This window comes from Lactuca serriola, chromosome 7 (assembly GCF_051521515.1).
Source record: "Lactuca serriola cultivar US96UC23 chromosome 7, Lser_US96UC23_V15, whole genome shotgun sequence".
Classification (NCBI taxonomy): domain Eukaryota; kingdom Viridiplantae; phylum Streptophyta; class Magnoliopsida; order Asterales; family Asteraceae; genus Lactuca; species Lactuca serriola.
Window position 1 is genome coordinate 73622948 of NC_136414.1, and position 20774 is coordinate 73643721.

The following is a 20774-nucleotide window of genomic DNA, read 5'->3' on the forward strand; positions in this document are numbered from 1 at the left end:
ACATACATCTAACTACGCTTGAGTGTGTAACAAGTGGATTCATATCGAGAAGTATAAGTGTATAGTGTGGAATAACCGAATCGTGAAGTATAAGCGTGCCAAAAGTATGTGTATCACGAAGTAGAAGCGACAACAAGTGAAGTAGGAGCGTATCGAGTTTAAGTGAAGTAGAAGCGATATCAAGTATAAGTGAAGTAGAAGCGTATCACTAAGTAAGAGTGTGAACAAGTATAAGCGTCCAGCAGGTATAAGTGTATCACGAAGTGGAAACGTTATCAAATATAAGTGTATCACGAAGTAGAAGCGACAACTGGTGAAGTAAGAGCGTTTATCAGGTATAAGTGACTACCAGTATAAGTGAAATAGAGGCAATAACAGGTATAAGTGCTTCAAGAAGTGAAAGCGTTACCAAGTAGGAGTATAAATTAAGTGAAGGCGCAGCAGTGGTAACTAACAAGTAAAAGTATAAGACGTGAAAGGGAAACTTTGATGAAAACTTTGGAAAACCCTTTATACTTAGGAAAAATCACATTTTTGGTATTCCTTGGTAAAATAAGTTTGAAAACCTGTATAAATCTTTGGAACCTTTATAAACCAGTTTGAAGTTATTTTAGATACAATAGTATAAGTAAGAGTTTTGAAACAATTGAAAACCTTTTTGAAAACCATTATATTATCCTACTCGGTAAAACAGTGTACAGTGTGGTAAAATCTCGTGCATGCGGGTTATCAATCACATGTGATTGATATGATAACTGGCATGTTTAACTTGTATCCCCCCCTATAAAACATATAAAATCATTTAAAAGGTTCATTCAGGGGTATGAACTCACCTGGTGTAAGTGGATCCGACAAAGGCGCCGGTTGGGTGCTCGGTGTCAAGTAAAGACTTGGACACACTTAGTGACCTATTTAACATATGATAACATATGTTTACATACAATTAGTACATATAATACTAATTAAACAAGTATACGCACCCTAAAGAGCGGAAAACACTTTGGTTAAGTGTTTGGGGTGTCCCGGGTAACAACTAAGGGCTCAAATGGCTTAGGAATGGAGTTTGCTCTCCGAGAGTAAACTCTCTACACTTAGTTTACGGCCCAGGGACAACTCCCCATGAGTTTACGGCCGTAAACTCATGGTGAGGGGTTCTAGTGTGTTTTAACAGTTCAATCTTGTTTGTGGAATTATTCTAGGTCCAAATCTAAATGGTATGAATGAGTTTAAGGTCTTTAGGGGCTCCATTGTGGATTTTATGGCCCATGAACCATCCCTAAGGGAGTTCACGGCTGTGAACTCTTATTCTTTGAGTTTAATGAAGTTTCAAGCCCCTAATACCCTCCTAGTAATTTATAATGAAGTGTGAGACCATTTAGGGGAATAAAAACCAACATTTTGGCATGTTTGAAGGTGTTTACGGCCTTGACACATGTCTGGGCCGTAAACTCCTTTTACCCCTTCATTTCATTGTGTTTTAGTGATCTAAACCCGAAATGATAAGCCCCTAATTTATGTATTAAGCCTAAGGGTAGTTTGGGAGTGTGTTTGGGGCATTTTGACAAGGTTTAGAGGTGTTTACGGCCTAAGCATGTGCTTGGGCCGTAAACTCTCTTTTATGCCTCATTTTGATTGTTTTACATGAGCAAACACTCCTAGGCTAATTCCTCAATTTAATTCCAAGCTTTTAGGGACAAGTTTGGGTCTTTTTGGCCTCAAATAAGGTGTTTACAGCCTAAGGAGGATCTTAGGCCGTGAACTCCTTTTCAATAGCTTAAATGGTCGAATTTTTAAGCTATAATCACGAGTCATAATGTTTAGAACAAGCTAGGGTAAGTGGACTTACGATTTGGAAGCGTTTGGTTGCGGATTCGGGTAAAAAACGAGTCTAGAGAGAGAGTATAGAGAGAGAGAGAGAGGGTGGAAAAGGCTCAAATGGAGTTTACTCCCCTTTATATATGGGTGGGAGTTGGAGCTCAGTGAAATTCTACCCGATACTGTTGTTATACGGGGCTTTTGGTCGCACCCGATTTAGTGGTCGTAATAATAATAAAAACTAACTTTTCCAATTAAATGGAAATGTGTATTACGAGTTTTTATTTCTCTTATCACGACTTAACGACATAGAGATATATAAATAAATGAAACATTTATTTATATTGACGACCTCTAATTAACGGAACTTTTATACAGTGGAATATTCCGTTAACGTTAACGGGGAAATGTAACGGAACAAACTTAGGTTGTCACACAAGAACACTCAACTATGGAGTTAGGGTTTCATGGAGGCTGATTAGGGACAAAGGGAGGATGATAGAAAAGATCCTTGGGACATAATGGTCTTTAAATAGTACTTAAACCCAAAATATTAAGGTTTTGGGTCTGAACACGTACGCCACGCGTACCCACATCGTACGCTGCACGTACGTGCATGGCATCCGCGACTCACTTACTCGTGTACGCCCTGCGTACGGCACACCCCAAGCCCAAAAATTAAGTGCAAGATCTTCAAAGCCTACAAATAAAAATTAAATGAATAACCAATTAAATAAATAAATACCTTAGAATTACTGGGCGTTACAATTCTCCCTCACTTGAATCAGTGTTCGCCCTCGAAGTCAGCCGCCCTGAATAACTCTGGATAGTGCTCTTTCATCTCATCCTCAGGCTCCCAAGTCCACTCTGATCCCTTTCGGTGTTTCCACTGCACCTTCACCAGCTCGACAACCTTATTCCTTAGGGTCTTTGTCTTCCGATCCAAGATCTCCACTGGTCTCTCAATATAATTCAGGCGGTTATCCACCTGAATATCCTCCAATGGTACCACTGCGGAATCATCCACTAAACACTTCCACAGCTGAGAGACATGAAACATGTTATGTATCGGACTGAGCTCTGCTGGAAGGTCTAACCGATATGTAACCTGGCCCACACGAGCCAAAACCCTAAAGGGACCAATATATCTGGGACCCAACTTGCCTCACTTTCATAACTAGATGACACCTTTCGAAGGTGACACCTTTATGAGAACCATATCTCCCACCTGGAACACTAAATCTGACCAGCCGGTCAGTACAACTCTTCTGCCAACTCTGAGCTATCTAGAGCCTGCTCCGAACCTGCTAAATCAGCTCAATGGTTTTGAGTACTACCTCAGTACTCCCCATAACCTGCTGACCGACCTCGCCCCAACAAATCGAGGTCTTGGATTTCCTCTTGTAGAGCATCTCAAAAGGAGGTTGATTGATGCTGACGTGAAACTGTTGTTATACGAAAATTCTGCTATCGGAAGATACGTATCCCTAACTCCCACCAAAATCCAACACGCATGCACACAACATATCCTCAAGGGTATGGATAGTCCCATCACTATGACCATCGTTTTGCGAATGAAATGTTGTACAAAAATGGAGACGAGTGCCCAACTCGTCATGAAACCACTTCCAAAATCTGGAAGTAAAATGAACATCCCTGTCAGAAACCACCGATACCGGCACCTGATTGAAGAGAATTGATTCTGATGGCATGTGCGGAATTAGAAAGATCTAGTGAATCATCATGTAAAATCAAGAACACAAGGAGTAAATAAATCTTTGAAACCTCTTATTAGATCTAGAAAGAATATACAAATGGGTTTGTACAAAGTTTCTCTCTCTAGTATAACACTCCAAATGGATTCACTTTCATAATGGGAGTCACTCACTTCCTATTTATAGGAAAGACTCAACCCATTTACACATAGAAGAGGGTAAGCCTAAAACACTACATCCAAGAGTGACTTTGCACCCTAACATTCTCCCCCTCAAAGTTATGATTGGATGTCCGGCTTCAATCTCCAACGAGCTAGCGCGACCAAGACCAAACTCCCCCTCGAAGTAACACCGGTCTTCAAATCCGCAAATGAATATTCGACAAACGCGAGAAGCTTCGAATACCCATCATTCTCCCTCTTTTTATAATCAAAAAATGATTATAAAACCCACTAAGGATGAGAAGCGCCCGAGGAATAGTCTTCACGATACTCCCCCTTGATGTGTACCAAAAATGAATCACCAAAAATCTTGCACGGAAAAACAATCACGAAAAAGCCACAAAAAATTTCCATTTTATGAAATTTTTTGACTTTTTGGGTGAAAGTTGCAAGATTTTTCAAAAACCGGGTAGAAATTGTCACTTTCTGAAACTTGCAGGGACCCGTTGCGCCAAAAACAGTCAAATATGCGAAACTCTAGTCCATTTGCGAACCCAGGCATAAAGCGTAAATTCGCACAAACTGCAGGGACCAGAACTGAAAATTCTGCAATTTCTCAGCTTTTATTACCCATTTGCGAAGTTGGGTCAATTTTGACATGTTTTTGAAATTTCAGGGACTAATTTCGAAACTTGTGTGTTTTCTTCCCCAATTCATTAACCAGTGAATACTTCGCATCGTCAAATTCTTCGCACGTCACTGAAAGATGGATGCGAACTAACAATATCACTATCTTATATGCGAATCGTTCTTGACCTCAAATTTGTTTAACCAAATGCGAACTCATGTTTGAAACCCAGATGCGAACTCCATATCACATCCTTATATGCGAACCATTTTGAGACCCAGATGCGAACTCGATTTTGATTCACCCATATGCGAATCTTGTTTGACCATCAACGACAAAATTGTCTCACCAAATGCGAAATCGAAATCTAATCACTCATCAAGCCATCGATTCCAACCTGAAACATTCGCATCTAACGATCCCAAGAAACTATTCGACCATTGAATCCATAACATCAAAAATTGACTGCCTTTAATCCTTGACTTCGCATAATCGATTCAAAATCAAAATCGCTACTCCAAGACGTACTTCATCTGCTTTCCAAATTTGATTCTTTAACTTTAATATTGCTTTCAACTCAAAAAAAAAACATCAGTCGAAATTGAGGCTAGACATCTTGAATCAAATTTCGATTTCAAGCGATTCTTCATTAATCGAACTCTATTTTGACATTAATCGATTCAGGCTTTGACTATCTCGCTTCACCTGTTCGTTATCAAAATTGACTTCTACACATCACAATCAACTGTACCCCAAATCGACTTGACTATTAGATGTCAACAAGTGTAAACTCAAAACCGATTAACTCAAACTCGATTCTGTGATTCGATTTCGGACTCCAATCAATAGTATTAGGTCACGATTTTCAAACAATTTTAATGAAGATATGACATAGATGAAATCGACATCGATTCTAGACCAAATCGAAAACTAATTTGTCTTTAGCCTTCGCAAGTCAAAATTTCTCAAAACTCTTTCAATTCGATCAACAAACATCAGTTGAATCGACGTCCGTTTTTCAATCGACTCATTCCAAGTACAAACAAAATCGAAATCAATTATCGACCCCAAATCAAAAGGATGCGAACGAAACAGAATCAAACACATTTGACCCTCAAAACGTTCACACATGCGAACAAAAACCAGATGAAATTGAAATCACAAAAACCAGACGAAATTGAAAACACACCGTGGAGGTCTGAGCATAGTAACAAAGGCTCGATTCAAAATAAATCGATTTTTCGTTTGATTCTCATCTATTGATCGATGTAACTATGCGAAAGAAACAATTGAGAACAGATGTTGAATTGGACTCAGCTGACGAACAGGGTTCATATTCTATCTGGGCTCAATAATCCGAACAATGAACAGTGACAATTCAATTAAATGAGCTTCTAATTGGATGTAAAGTAATCAGATCACGATATGGATTTAAAATCAATTATGAACAATACCGAATTTAAAATTTTGTTTTTGGTTGGATTTGATCTTAAAAAAAATTATTGAATCATCAATGGGGTTGAAACAAATTTGATCCAATGAGGCAAATCGATCAAAAATGAAAAACGTAAAGTATGAATCGAAATCATGGACGTTTTGGAATCCATTTGAGAATTTGAGTTACCTTTTTCACGAATCAAGATCAATTTTCAACGAACGAATCAAATTTGGAAGATCTTGGTTCTTTTGTCGGAATGAGAAAATCTCCAAATCGAACATTGTACCACCCACCATGCGAGATGTACAACTCGTTCTTTGTGTTCTTCGTGTTCTTCAACGATCCAAGAACATCTTCAAAAGAACCACCAACACTTTTGGGTTTTGACTTGAATTTCAATGCAACATTTGGAGATTGTTGCTTTGGAACCCTAATTTGCTTCACGGATTTCGGCTTCACAACATTTGACGATTTTTGTGAGTAAACCCGCTTGTTTTTGCGATTGATCTTCTTCTTCTTTTTCTTTCTCATCTTTTTGCATCTTGAAGACTTGACTTCATGAACAAACCCACTTTCCACAACATCAACTTTGTGAATTTGAATCAAATCTTTTGGAGTTTGATATTTTTGATTTTCTTGGATCACCGGCTTCCGATAAGGAATCATTCCTTCAAACGAATCACAAGAACACAAAATATCATCGGTTTGAACTCCAATCGAGCAAAAAACTTTTTCATCATGAGAATCAACTTGAACTCATTTTTCTTGAACATCAAGAACATCACATTGAACTCCATTGTCAAGAACTTCAACAAGCTTAAGAGCACGAAGATCATTTGGGTCTTCAATAAGAGAAACATATTTCTTATGAACAAATATTTTTCTTCTCCAATCTTATCATTACTACGTGATGATACAGACCATGTAATATCAACCAACCATTTGATCTCACAAAGTGGTTGAAATATCAAGCTTCCATGATCATCCTTCAATCCTCCATAAGAAACCATAGTTTTCCAATATATCTTCTTGTTTAACACCAACCCATAATATTGATCTTTATTGACTATGTATTTGATACCTTCAACGATCACAATCCAAGAATTGTAAGGCAAATTCACCATGATCACAAAAACTTGAAGATTTCTAGAGAGAGAAAGTGATTTTGAATGGGTTTTATAGAGAGAGAAAGTAAAAATCACTTGAATTCTAGTGAAGAAAATCGAATTATGAATAGAATCAAAGATGAATTCGATTTCTAGAATCCAAAAACTCTCTAAACCACGAAGATCCAAGATCATAAAATGAATCACCAAATCAAGAAAGCCACCATGGATAAATTCTTGATGAAATCAAGAACCTCGCTCTAATACCAATTGAAGAGAATTGATTCTGATGGCATGTTTGGAATTAGAAAGATTTAGTGAATCATCATGTAAAATCAAGAACACAAGGAGTAAATAAATCTTTGTAAGCTCTTATTAGATCTAGAAAGAATATACAAATGGGTTTGTACAAAGTTTCTCTCTCTAGTCTAACACTCCAAATGGATTCACTTTCATAATGGGAGTCACTCACTTCCTATTTATAGGAAAGACTCAACCCATTTACACATACAAGAGGGTAAGCCTAAAACACTACATCCAAGAGTGACTTTGCACCCTAACACTGATGACGTGTCACCACCTCCCTGGTATAAACCTCGGCTAATTTCTATGCATAAATACTCTCTTGAACCTCCGCAAAATCTTGAGGGTGAACACCACAACCCCAACCCCTCTCCATCAACACTGCCCCCAAACCAAAGATCGAAGCATCACAATAAACCAAAAAAACATCAACACTTTCTGGTAGGGTCAGAATCGGCGCCTCACACAATCACCGCCGAAGAGTTTCAAAAGCCTCCTGCTACTCAGGCCCCCAACGAAATGTAACCGTCTTCTTGGTCATTCGGGTCAATGGAACCGCTATCTTGGAGAAATCCTGGATGAATATCTGATAGTAACTTTCTAAACCAAGAAAACTTTGAATCTCAGATGGTGATTTCAAAACCTCCCACTGCATCATGGCCTCAACCTTGGTTGGATCGACCATAATACCTTTCTGGTTGACAAGGTGCCCCAAAACTGCACCTCGCGCAACCAGAACTCGCACTAGATAGCTTTACGAAAAGTCTCTCCCTCCTTAGTGTCTCTAGCACCCTCCCATAGGTGCTCCTCGTGCTGCTCTTAAGTATTGGAATAAACCAAGATATCATCGATGAACACTATCACATATCGATCCTGCATGGGTCTGCACACGTGGTTCATGAGATTTATGAACACGACCAGAGCATTGGTGAGCCCAAAAGGCATCACCACGAACTCATAATGATCATATCGAGTCTAAAAAGTTTTCTTCTGCACATCCTCATCCCAAACCCGCATCTAATGATAAATCGATCGCAAATCAATCTCGGAGAGCCAAGATGCGCCCTGAAGCTGGTCAAAGAAGTCGTCAATCCTCGGGAGTGGATAACGCTTCTTCACCTTTACCTTATTCAACTCCCAGTAGTCGATACACATACGGTGAGACCCATACTTCTTCTTCACAAACAGGATCAGGGCTCCCCAAGGCGAACTGTTCGGTCGAATAAATCCCTTGACTAACGAATCTTGCAGCTGTGTAGACAACTCCTGCATCTAGGGAGGAGCCAACCGATATGGTGCTTTGGCTATTGGAGCCGAACCTTGGACCAAATCAATCCTAAACTCAACCTGCCTCTCCGGAGGCACCCCAGGCAAATCCTCCGAGAATACATCTGGGTAGTTCCGCACAATTGGTACATCATCCATGGTTGCCTTACCCTTATCCCGGGTATCCATGATATATGCGACATAACCCAAACAACCCTGCTGAAGATAGTGAGTCTAGCCTCGCTGCATAACACATAATCGACCCAAGCCGCGGTCTCTCACCATGAATCACTAACTCTCCCCCACTTGGGGTCCAAACCTGAACTAACTGCTGCTCGTAGTTGATCACTGCGTCGTTAGGGCTCAACCAATCATTACCCACGATAACCTTGTTCCCATGCAGTTGAATAGGAACCAAATCAACCGGATACTCCTCCCTGAATAACTGGAGAGTATAATCCCGATTGACCCTCACAACCTGAACATAAACTATCGTCAGCAATCTTGGTGTCGAGAGGACAATCTAGCTCCCCCGGAGTTCCAACAAATCTCTTGCTAAGCGCAAATGATACAAACGATCGGGTAGCCCCCAAATTAAACAATACCAATGCAGAAATACCGTTCACAAGGAGCAATCCTAAAATAAAACACACAAATATAAGCAAGCAATTCAATATAAATAAAGAGATAAGGAGAAGATACATACCCATCACTACATCGGGAGCTGCACACGCCTCCTCTGCCATCAACTGGAAAGCCTGGCTCTTCGCTATAGGTGCGTCTGCCCGGCCCTGACGGTCGTCAGTAATCCGAAGAGTTGCAGGAGCGGGTGCTGATACCGGTCCTACTGCAACTAAACTCAGATAATGGGCCTTCTTGTGGCCCCACTGATTGCAATGAAAGCAAATCAGATCAAATACCAGGGTGGTGATGGTGGTAGCAGTTCAATCCCTACTAATATGACCAGTCCCTCCTCACTTGAAGCAGCCAGAACCACCCACCCTGCACGCCCCCTCGTGCATCTTACCGCACTTGCGGTAGTGGCTACGACCCTAATGACCTCTCGGTCTAGAATCAGATACCCTGGGCCTCTTGCCCGAACCCTCAACACTCAGCACATAATCAGGCCCCCTCTTCTTCTCCATCTCCAATACAATGTCCCTTTCCATGGCTCGAGCTATCATATCCTCCAACGTCTTATAGTTGGATCAGCTTACAAACTGCCGAATGTCACTCCTCAATATCTCATAATACCGGGCCTTATTCATCTCCACGTCCGCCACATACTAAGGAACCAAAAGCGCCCTCTCCCTGAACATAGCAGTGATCTCAGCCACCATTTCAGTATTCTGACGAAGATCCTGAAACTCTCGTGCCAACTGCTGCACCTCAATCACCGGTGCAAAATCAGCTCGGAACCTGGTCGAGAAATCATCCCATGCCATCAAATCAACAACATCATCACTTACAGCACGCCCTACCTCCTCCCACCAGTCTCGTACCCTGTCCTTCAGAAAACATGAAGCTAGTCTGACCATGTCCCCCTCGGGACAACGACTGGTGCGGAAGGCGTTAGCAACTTCCGCTAACCACCTCTGGCTCGCTATCAGGTCCCTCGACCCGTGATAATCCAGAGTTCTACATGCTCGGAACTCACTGAAAGTCAAAGAACACGTCCCAATCAAGGCCATCATCTCACGGCGAAAGTTGCTCAACCGCTCATCTAGAATCTCTAGTATACCCTCCTTGACCGTGCCAAAGATCACATAAGTCTGCTTAAGAATACTATGTGTAATCTCAGACGAGATAAACTCCCTCGTCTAGTCATCAAGCTGCCCGACTCTAGAACCCGAGCCTGAACCCTCACTAGCACCAGAGCTACCAACAGGTCTGCCTCTTAATGCCACCATACTGAAAATAGACTATATAAACCCTTTGAGTACGCATCAATATATATATATATATATATATATATATATATATATATATGTATATATATATATATATATATATATATATATATATATATATATATATATATATGGAAAAGTTCAATAGAGAACCATAATTATTGGTTGTTCAAGGAACCAAATCTTTTTTTCAATTTCTAGAGCTTATTCTTTATCGAAAAAAAAAATCTAAAAATATCTAAATTCATATATTAACATTGTGAATGTGAAAAATATTTTTCGGATTCACCGTGTGAATTTTCAAAGATTCACATTGTGAATTTGACGTAAAAAAAATTCGAATTTTATATCATTGGAAAAAGGATAAAAGGTTATGAATTTCTGTTTTTTTTTTTTTTATATTATTTTTTTTTATTTATAAAAAAATAGTTCTAAAAGTTGAAAAAAAGATTGGTTTCTTGGTTCCTTGGTTAATTATGGTTCTCTATTGAACCTCACCCTATATATATATATATATATATATATATATATATATATATATATATATATATATATATATATATATCAAAGGAATCACAAACTCCACAAGTTTCCTGCTTTCATCGTAGCCCTCCTTGAATCGAGTACGGATCCTCTGCTTTTAGTAGTTCGGGCCCATAATACCTTCCACATCTATACGTACTTTCCTCAACGATTGCCTTGAATCTACCAGGTCACTTTGTATCCATACAATTTCTCTCACATATAAGGATCCCAACACTAGATCTCATTATAGGTTTTCCTAGGGCAAACTCCACACCACTCTATGCCATCAGTTGTAAAAGGAACTCCTGCTATCTTCATCTAACTAGCTCATGAATACAATTACATATTACTAAACCAGATAATTCTTCGAATGAGAGGTTTTACACTACAATGGTTGGACTCAAACAAGAGCTCCACAATAGAGTTAAAATCTAACTTTCTAAAATTATTTAGTTCCCATAATATGTAACTTATCATATTCGTTTACTAGTTAACGGAAGCCAGTTAGAACTCCTAAAAGCACAAAGCAAGCAGCATTCGAGCATCAAGTAATCAGAACCAAACGCAGTCTAATCAGGCCTTCCTATTATTGACTGATCAGTACTAGCATGCAAGTCTACAAGCTCATACAATAGGCATACAAATGAATCTCTCCTAGCATTCTATCATGCAAAAACTGAGCAGATCCTTAGCCCTAACTAGCATGTGATTTACAGATTCACAGATCAAAGCGTATCAAATAACATGTATGAGTATTTTGGGAAGACTTACTTGAGCTCGGATGATTGCATGCACCAAACCCTTCTAATTTAGAACCTCCCCCCTTTTTTTAAAATATATTTCTTTTTGAAAAACTTTACCAAATCTCAATTTGAGTTCCGACACACCCTAGAGTGTGCCCAAATCTCTCAAACCCAGACTCTCATACCAACTTGAAACGTCCCAAAATTAGGATCCAAAATTTTCATTTTTAATTTAAGTAAAAAACTATATTCCAAACATTATCCATACATCCCGAATAAAATAAGTTTATCAAACGTCATAAAAATCAGAGCGAAGTCTCAAATTGCGGAATACATATAACATATATCAATTAAACATATACACATGCAATAATCACCAAAATACATAGCATACAAAATGGTGATCAGGCCCTGCCCGGTAAGCATAATAGCACATAACACATGCAAGAGTCATGCAGATAACTAGCATAGCATAAACAAGGTCCGACATTGGTGTCTTCGACCCGCTACACCCGGTGAGTAGATCAATCTATATAATGACTTAGAATCACTGATAAATCTTATTTGTAGGTTCATAATAACGACTATGAACATAAATATAAATTACTCTAGAAATAAAAAAAAGTACAACTTAACTTACAGGGATTTTAAAGAAAACTGGGAAATTACGCAGGCATAATCTCGACCCAAATACTACTTTTCTTGGACTCTTAGATACGTAAGAGCTTCGCTAAAACACTCAGGAAACACAAAAAAAATTTGAATCAAGAAGGAATAAATTCTTAGAGAGAACAGAGACTTGAAATGGTGTGGAAATGAAGAAAATCGAGTGGGTATTTATACTGCAGCGGGAGCACGCCGCACCCTCGAGCTTTGCTGGCCCATCCGATTTGTGACACGTATCATCGTTCTGTTCAGCCTCCTCCCACTCTTCTATAAGCAGCCACATGTCCTCTTTAGGTGGTGCCATGTGTCATGCCCACGTTGCGCCACATCACTTTGTCTCTCGGAGGAAAGGGAGGCCGACCATGCCATGTGGCGTACTCTGGTGCTGCAACGTCACCAGTGCATGTAATTTCTCCCAGATCTTTGGACAGCCATAAATTTTTCATATGAGCTTCGTTTTCAACGTTCTTTATATCCCCAGAATGCTCTTGACGAGCACTACAACTTTCACTAAGGTCTCAACCACTAACTCTCACTCCAACTAAAATTCGGATTTAGACCAGTTTAGACTGTTAAAGTCTGTGCGAATTTCATAACTTCCTTATACGAACTCTGTTCTTGACTATCTTTATATCGATGGGTTCATATTCATGATATCTTCAGTTCTCGTTTAGATTGTTTCGGCTAACAATCAACCAATTTGAATTTCAATTTTCGTGTTTGTATTGTTGTGCTGAACTTTGAAAAATCATAACTTCCTTTTATGAAGTCAGATTTGGACGTTCTCGATATGCATGTTTTCGGTTTTATGATTACTACGACTTCGTTTGGACTACTTAGGCTAATAAGCAATATATATATATATATATATATATATATATATATATATATATATATATAATTACTTTTTATGATTTGCATAGTTGCACCGGTTTAATCGCGAAACTTCAAAGAAACATAACTTCTTCATACGAAGTTGTATGTCTGATTTCTTTATATGTACGGAATCTTTGTCACATTTACTATAACTTTGGTTAAAATTATTTATCCTAAATAATGTATTATCAAAATGTCGTTTAGACACTTATTATATCATAAGTGTCTAGCTCGAAGTTGTGGGTGTTACACAATGTCTTCTACGTCTTCATATGTCTTCTACATTAAGGGGGTCTCAAGCATGATTTTTTAATCAAGTCTTCATATGTCATCTACCAAAAGCTATAAAACTGATCAATGACATGGTCAGATGTTGATTGATGATTCAAACATACATTTACATGAGTAATCGATAGGAACCTATGAAGGTATAAAATGGATTATGATGAAATACAATACGATAATGATAATACCGAGCACTAATAATATAATAATGATAGTTATGGGTTTTAAATTTTTGATCATGAAGAAAATAAAACTACTTTATATGGGTTGGATCATCCACTATTGTTCCCCAAACTCTCAGCTCACTTACCCACAAACTGTCATCACATATAAAAGAGAATCAACTGATGGAAAACAAAGAATGCATGATTCTAACATTGAGAATCAAATGTGCCCGTGAGGGATTTCAGATTAGACTCACCAAATCAACAAAAAAATAGGCTTGAATCAATTTTTCATGACGACATGAATTTTACAAGTTTGCAAGTTAGTGAATGATCTTAAACAATAACACAACTACGTCCTCATCACATCAAGCCAACAAATAAATGATGAGTTACTTAATAAATAATATATTGGTTGATGGTACACACAACAAGTTGAATGGAAAGCAGATTGCCAGGACTTTCATTAACCTATTTAGTGTTGATATTTCATACTCACAAGCATGGTACAACTATTGAGGGGGTTCCCATGATGATGATTTTTCAAGACACCCTATATATTATTACAATTTAGAAAGGAAGAATCAATAACTGGTTATCTATATTAAGACGGATGACAATCACCACTTTGGGCGTGTTTGGCACGGAGCTTTTGGAAGCGTTTGGGATCTTCTAGCTTTTAGCTTTTGATAAAACGCTCTAGTTTAAACAAAAAGTTTCGTTTGGCAGTACGAGCGTTTAAGTTTTAGTTTTAACAAAACGCTTCGATTCTAAAAGCTACTTCATGTAGCGTTTGACAAAACGCTCATGAACTTTTGAAATCAATTTCCATAATTACCCTTAAAAATATATTTATATATTTTTAATCAATTGTCCTTTTATGTAATTTTATATATTTCAAAAGCTTCCAGTTACTTTTGCCAAATATTCATATAACAAATAAAAGCTACAGCTTCCCACTACCAGCTACCTGCTACACGCTACCAGCTAACCGCTACCCGCTTCCAGCTAACAACTATTTTTGCCAAACACGCCATTTGAGTACTTCTGCACCACTATCGGTTGGCTGGCATGACTATTTCTAAATTTTATTTGATGTTTCGTTTCATTAAAGTAATTATCCAAGTTATCTAATATTTATATATATTATGATGTGTAAAAACTATTTGCGCTCATCTCCACGGGAAATACCTGGGAACTATGTTCCCAACATTTTCCATGAACAACAACCAGATCGTGATGCTTTCCTTAAGATTTGGAAAAATGTTGAGTAGAGAATCAGGGTATGGTTTTTATCAATGCTGAATGAATGTATTCCGTATTCGGGACATGAAGAATTTAGCCATCATGTAGGAATAAGTCTAAGTTTAAGGTGAATGTCAATCAATCACCTAATCAACAATATCATGCATTTGGTTTAAATAACTTGTAAAATTGTAAAATATCCTGCATTTGGTTTAAATAACTTGTAAAATTGTATGTTTATCGTATGGAATGTTATTTGGTGTTCATAAACTTAATAATAGATTTTTATTCATTAATATGTATCTTAGTTCAATCAACTTACTCGTCACTTCAATAATAAGTTATAAAACAAGTGAATATGAAAATTTAAACACTTTCACTTTCACTTATATATATTATATAATATAAGATCCCCTAAATATTAAACGGAGCCCCACTCAGTAGAGTTGGTATTTCTTCCTCTTAGACATGCAAGTCATCTACCATGATTATTAAGCATTGAGTCATCGACACTAGGGATGAAAGTGAGTCCAAACCCGGACCGGATGGACCCGGACCCGGAAAACCCGGAACCGGTTAACGGGATTTTATAGAACCGGAAACCGGACCGGTATATAGGAACCGGTTCCGGTTCGGTTCCGGGTATGGTTCCGGGTAAAGTGGGTCTAGAACCGGAAAACCCGGAAACATCAAAGTGGGTAGGTTGGAACCGGATAAAGTGGGTTTAGACCTGGAAAACCCGAAAAAACCGGAATTTTTTGGTAATTACTTACTACTTAGTGGGTTGAACTTTGAAAATTTTCATATTGATATCCCGACTTTGGGGGGCTGTAACTTATTGAATACGAAACCACAATTAACAAAATTAGAGTCTAAAATCATGTACAAACTCTAAAATACACTCTGGAAAAACCCGCATGTCAATCCGAATTTAAACGAATGAGATATACTTGTGTTAATATTTTCACATAATATAAAGTACAAAAACAAATAGCTGAAAAGTTGAAAAATTTCAGTTTTGATATCCCGACTTCGGAGGACTGTAAATCATTGAATGTTAAACCAAAAATGACAAAATTATAGTCTAAACTCATGTACAAACTGTAAAATAGAAGTTGGAAAAAACCACATGTCAATCCGACTTCAAACGAATTAGATATGCATGTTTTAAAACTTTCACCGAATACAAAAAAACTAAAAAACTAAAAACTTTCAGCTTTGGTATCTCAACTTTTGAGGACTGTAAGTCAATGAATATAAAACTAAAAATGACAAATTTATAGTCTAGAATCATGTACAAACTCCAAACTACATGTTGGAAAAAACCGTATGTCAATTGGAGTTGAAACAAATAAGATATGCATCTTGTAAACGTTTCACAAAAAGTGGTTCCGGCCCTAAAAGTGGTTCCGGTTCCAAAAACCGGTTCCGGATTTTAGACCCGGTTTACCCGGACCCAATGGACCCAAACCCGGATTACCCGGAACCCGGATAAAGCTAATTTTTAAACCCGGAACCGGACCCGGTTCTATATATTCCGATTCTAACGGGTCCGGTTCCGGTTTCGGTCCGGTTTTTCGGTTCTAAATCTCATCCCTAATCGACACCATGACTTATTTGATATGTAACCTAAACATCGGTGCCTAGATCAATTTCTCATATGCTTCAACCATAAAAATTGAAACAATCACAATTAATTTTTAGATCTCTTATGCTTCGACCTTAAGTAACATACGTTAACAAAACAAAAGAAAAATCACTAAGATTTTGAAACAATGATGTTTAGGTCATACATATTAGTAAGTTTGAAAACCGAATTGTAATTTGATTGGTTTGATTCGGATCACATTTGAATTTAGTTGGCCTACCTACTGAGACATATGTTTTGAAAACCGAAATGAATTTGTGTTAGATTTGCATATTGGCGGTCCCATCTCACTCCGATCTTTTTCAGTCTGGTCTTGCGGTCTTTGCGTGTATATTTTTCAGTTTGGTTTCGGTATATTTCAGTTTTTGTGTTTCGGTTTTGAGTTTCATATTTTACAAATGTGTGATTGACACCAACATGATACATTATTTTATTTTATTTATCTATTTATTTATTTATTATTATTTTTTAAATTGATATACTAAAATTTAACATATAAATTATATTTATATAATCATGTATTTGATGGGCTTCTTTTCATATTCTGATAATGGGCTCAACCCTTTGCTTAAACTCAAAGCATGTATTTAAATCCTCGAATCAAATATCGTCCCAAGAACAAGCAATTGCTTTACTTCAATGGCAGCAAGCAGCTCCGCTTCAAATCCAATTCTATGTGCTTCTTTCAATCAAGATAACAGGTATTGATCCCCAAACCGATTCGAAAATCCTTCTGATTCTATATTTGATTTAGGTTTTGCTAACTCTGCAAACGAATTTAGTTGCTTTGTAATTGGGACAAAAGATGGTTTCAGAATCTTCGATTCGAATTCAGGGAGACTCCTATACGAACGAGGTATGTAATCGTGTATTCTCATATGAAAAAGCAGTGTTTATACTTGTGATTGATCGTGTTAAATAGATTCCAAAATTCGAGAAGTTTTAACTGTTTGGGGAAAAGTATCTTTATGCATTTGATCTAAATGTACTATTAATTTCAAATCAAACAAGGTTGAATCAATTTTCACAGTGACTCGATTTTCCATTCCTCAGTTATTGGAGCATTTGTTATCGTTGAAATGCTTTTCAGCTCTAGTCTTCTTGCCATTGTTGGAGCTGGTGAACAGGTTCTATGAAACTTCCAAAAATTTCATTAATTTCTCATTACACTGTAATTTAGTTACCATAATTTGCTTTAATTTCAACAGGCATCTTTGTCACCAAGGCGTTTATGCTTGTTCAATACTCAAACTGGAACTGCTTTAAGGGAACTAAATTTCTTAACTTCAATTTTGTCTGTTTGTGTAAATAGAAAAAGGTGAATTATCAATTATCAATTATCAATTATCATGCTTTAAGTTTCTAAACTTCTAAATATTTTTATTCACATGTTATCAATTTCACATATAGGTTGATAGTGGTTTTACAAGGAAAGACATTCATATATGACATCAACAGTCTTGTTATCCTAGACACAATTGACACAGTGCCAAATTCAAAAGGTGATTTTTCTTTTTCTTCCCTTTAATCTTTCTTCACATTCATCTAACACTTTTCTTATTTATTTCTTCAATAAAAAATTTTCAGGTCTTTGTGCATTTTCACCATGTTTAGATGGGTGTTTTTTAGCTCTTCCAGCAAGTTCCACAAAAGGGTCTGTTTTAGTCTACAATGTCATCGATCTCCATTCACACTGTGAGGTTATAATATTAATTATTATTATCATCATAGAATGATTAATATGATTATGATTTTAATTCATATTTTCATAACCCTAAATTTTTGACATTTGAAATACAGATAGATGCTCATAAATCACCATTAGCTGCAATAGTATTTTCTTCAAATGGAATGTACATAGCAACCGCATCTGAACAGGGGACATTAATTAGGGTTCATTCTGTTTCAGAAGCAACCAAGGTGAAAAACAACTATTTTGTTCTTTAAATTCTATTTATTCAATTTGTTTGAATACTAATTTTCAAGTTTTTTATTCAGTCTTATAGTTTTCGAAGAGGAACATATCCATCAACAATATTTTCGTTGTCATTTGGGCCTTGTATTGGGCTTCCTGATGTTCTTGTAGCTTCAAGCTCTTCGGGATCTATTCATGCTTTTTTTCTTGGAATGGCTATTGATCAAAGGTGAAGAAACTATGGATTTTGTAATTATCGATCACCAAGGGTAAATTTGTCCAAAAATAGCAATTTTGGATGGAAAGTAGGAGTTTTGGGTAAATTTGTTTTGCCACATCATTTCACTAACTTTATGAAACAAAAATAAGTAGTAGTAAATCTTGAGTAAAAAAATATTGGTTAAATATAATTAGAGGAGTAAAAATGTAACATTAAATAATAAAGGAGGTTAATTGTACATTTGTACAAAACATAAAACTTAAAAAAAAAAAAAACATTACTAGAATCTAAGTGGGGATATGAATAAATTGTTATAGTCGAGTGGTTAAAAAATATTACTAGATAACAACACTTTTTTTTTCTTAAATTATGTCAAACTTTTTATTTATTTATTTATTTATTTATTTTTTTCAGAAGTAAAAGGTCAAGTAGCTTTTTGGGATCAATTATACCTAATTCTGTGGGTGATGCACTAGATGCCACTCATCATCATATTCTTCATAATGCTGTTCCACCCGGAGTAAAAAGGTTATTGTCTGTTTCTTTTTTACTTAATGGACTTAACAGACACATGACTTGATTCAGTCTGATATATTTTTCTTAAATAATTTTAAACGTCATTAAACTTTTTCATAATATGATTTTTTTTACCATAGTTATGTAGTGGTCCGCAAGGTCGACAAAGCTGCTGACGTGTCAGAATCGAAATCGAAATCTATAGCTTTTAGGTAAAACAGTACATTGTGGTTTTTTGTATTTTTAAAATACTAAATGATTATTAATTTAACATATATGCTATTATATTTTTTCAGAGCCACAGTATCTATTATTACATACAACGGATATTTCCTTGAGTATTTTCTTGACATCAACCACTTGAATGAGTCTTGTTGGACGTTGGATCGGGAATTTAATCTTGTAACAGCAATATCTGACTCTGAAAGCAGTGCCACGTCATCGTGAGCTTAATTGGGTGGCTTGTAAACTATGTATAGCGATAATTATATTGGCTTAAAGTTTATAAGTTATATTAAGCAAAACGTTATTTCAAAGCTAAAAAATGTCAAATCATGTGGTAATTATCGTATATTGAAATTCAATTCAGGAGTATATAAGTCAAATATTTGGATTTCATATTCTAAAGCAACTTAACATATATTTGGAATGATCAAAATCTATGTTGTTGACATTTAGAAGGTTATAAATATCAAGGTAAGGCTAGGGGTGTTCGTTTGGATGGATCTGATTGATCCGATCTAATCAAGTGAATTCAAATTGATTTCGGTTTTCAAAACATGGATCCGAATAGTCCAAACTAAATTCAAATCCGATATGATCCAATCCAATTACAATTCCAGTTGGATCGGTTTTTATTTTTTGGTTTTCAAAACCGAAATATTTTTAAGCGACATATAATTATAATATTAACCAACTTTATACAAGAAGCGAAAACAAATTATTTAGTTGTGATTTGAAATTTATAAACAATTACTAACAATATATATATTATAGTTAAATATTTTATAGATATAAAACTTTTGAGAAAAAATACATATTAATGTTTTTTTATCGGATGAAACGTTTTGAACCTATTTGAAAAAATAAATTACAAAATTAATAAATAACTATAGATATATATTATAATTGAATAAATTATAAATGTTTTTTGCGGTTATTTTGGACTATTCGGTTCTTATTTTACAAACCAAAACCAATCCGAAATCCAAAATAATAATTCGGTTTTGTTGAAAACCAATCCAAAAATCCGAATACCCGAACCAAATAGTCCAATCCAAATTGTCCAATTGGATAATCCGGTTTTATCCAAATAATGAACAGCTAATGAAATGATAATTCAGGTACATGTGACGAGAAATATTGAACCAAGAGCAAGAAACTGTGTTTTTATTGGACACCCTACTAGAATAAAATCATAAAAATTAGTGGACCTTGAAACTAAGCATATTTTTGTATCATGAGATTGTCACGTTTTCATGAAGATACGTTGCTTTTTATCATTAAGAACATAAGTTTCAAGAAAACCCTTTTGTAGTGCACGTGCTTTTGATTGTCAATGATTATAATACCGATTCTAAATGCTAACACAATCAATCAAATTCGATTAGCATGACAAGAATACTACTA

At 36.5% G+C, this 20774-nt stretch overlaps 1 protein-coding gene across 1 annotated transcript; it reads left to right on the forward strand.

The window, feature by feature from the left end:
- Nucleotides 1–17060: 17060 nt before the first annotated feature.
- On the forward strand, nt 17061–19760 carry ATG18B (autophagy 18 B-like protein). The gene is made up of 11 exons (XM_079011267.1): nt 17061–17195; nt 17277–17350; nt 17548–17621; nt 17703–17812; nt 17905–17996; nt 18082–18194; nt 18295–18414; nt 18493–18638; nt 19044–19157; nt 19286–19357; nt 19442–19760. Exons 1-11 carry the CDS (start codon nt 17134–17136, stop codon nt 19590–19592), a joined length of 1128 nt encoding a protein of 375 aa, XP_078867393.1. The 5' UTR covers nt 17061–17133; the 3' UTR covers nt 19593–19760.
- The last annotated feature ends 1014 nt before the right edge of the window (nt 19761–20774 follow it).

Coding starts and splice junctions, on each gene's coding strand:
- ATG18B (XM_079011267.1), top strand. CDS start 17,134: ATGGCAGCAAGCAGCTCCGCTTCAAATCCAATTCTATGTGCTTCTTTC. Junction 17,196..17,276: donor TCTTTCAATCAAGATAACAG/GTATTGATCCCC, acceptor AAACGAATTTAG/TTGCTTTGTAATTGGGACAA. Junction 17,351..17,547: donor GAGACTCCTATACGAACGAG/GTATGTAATCGT, acceptor TCCATTCCTCAG/TTATTGGAGCATTTGTTATC.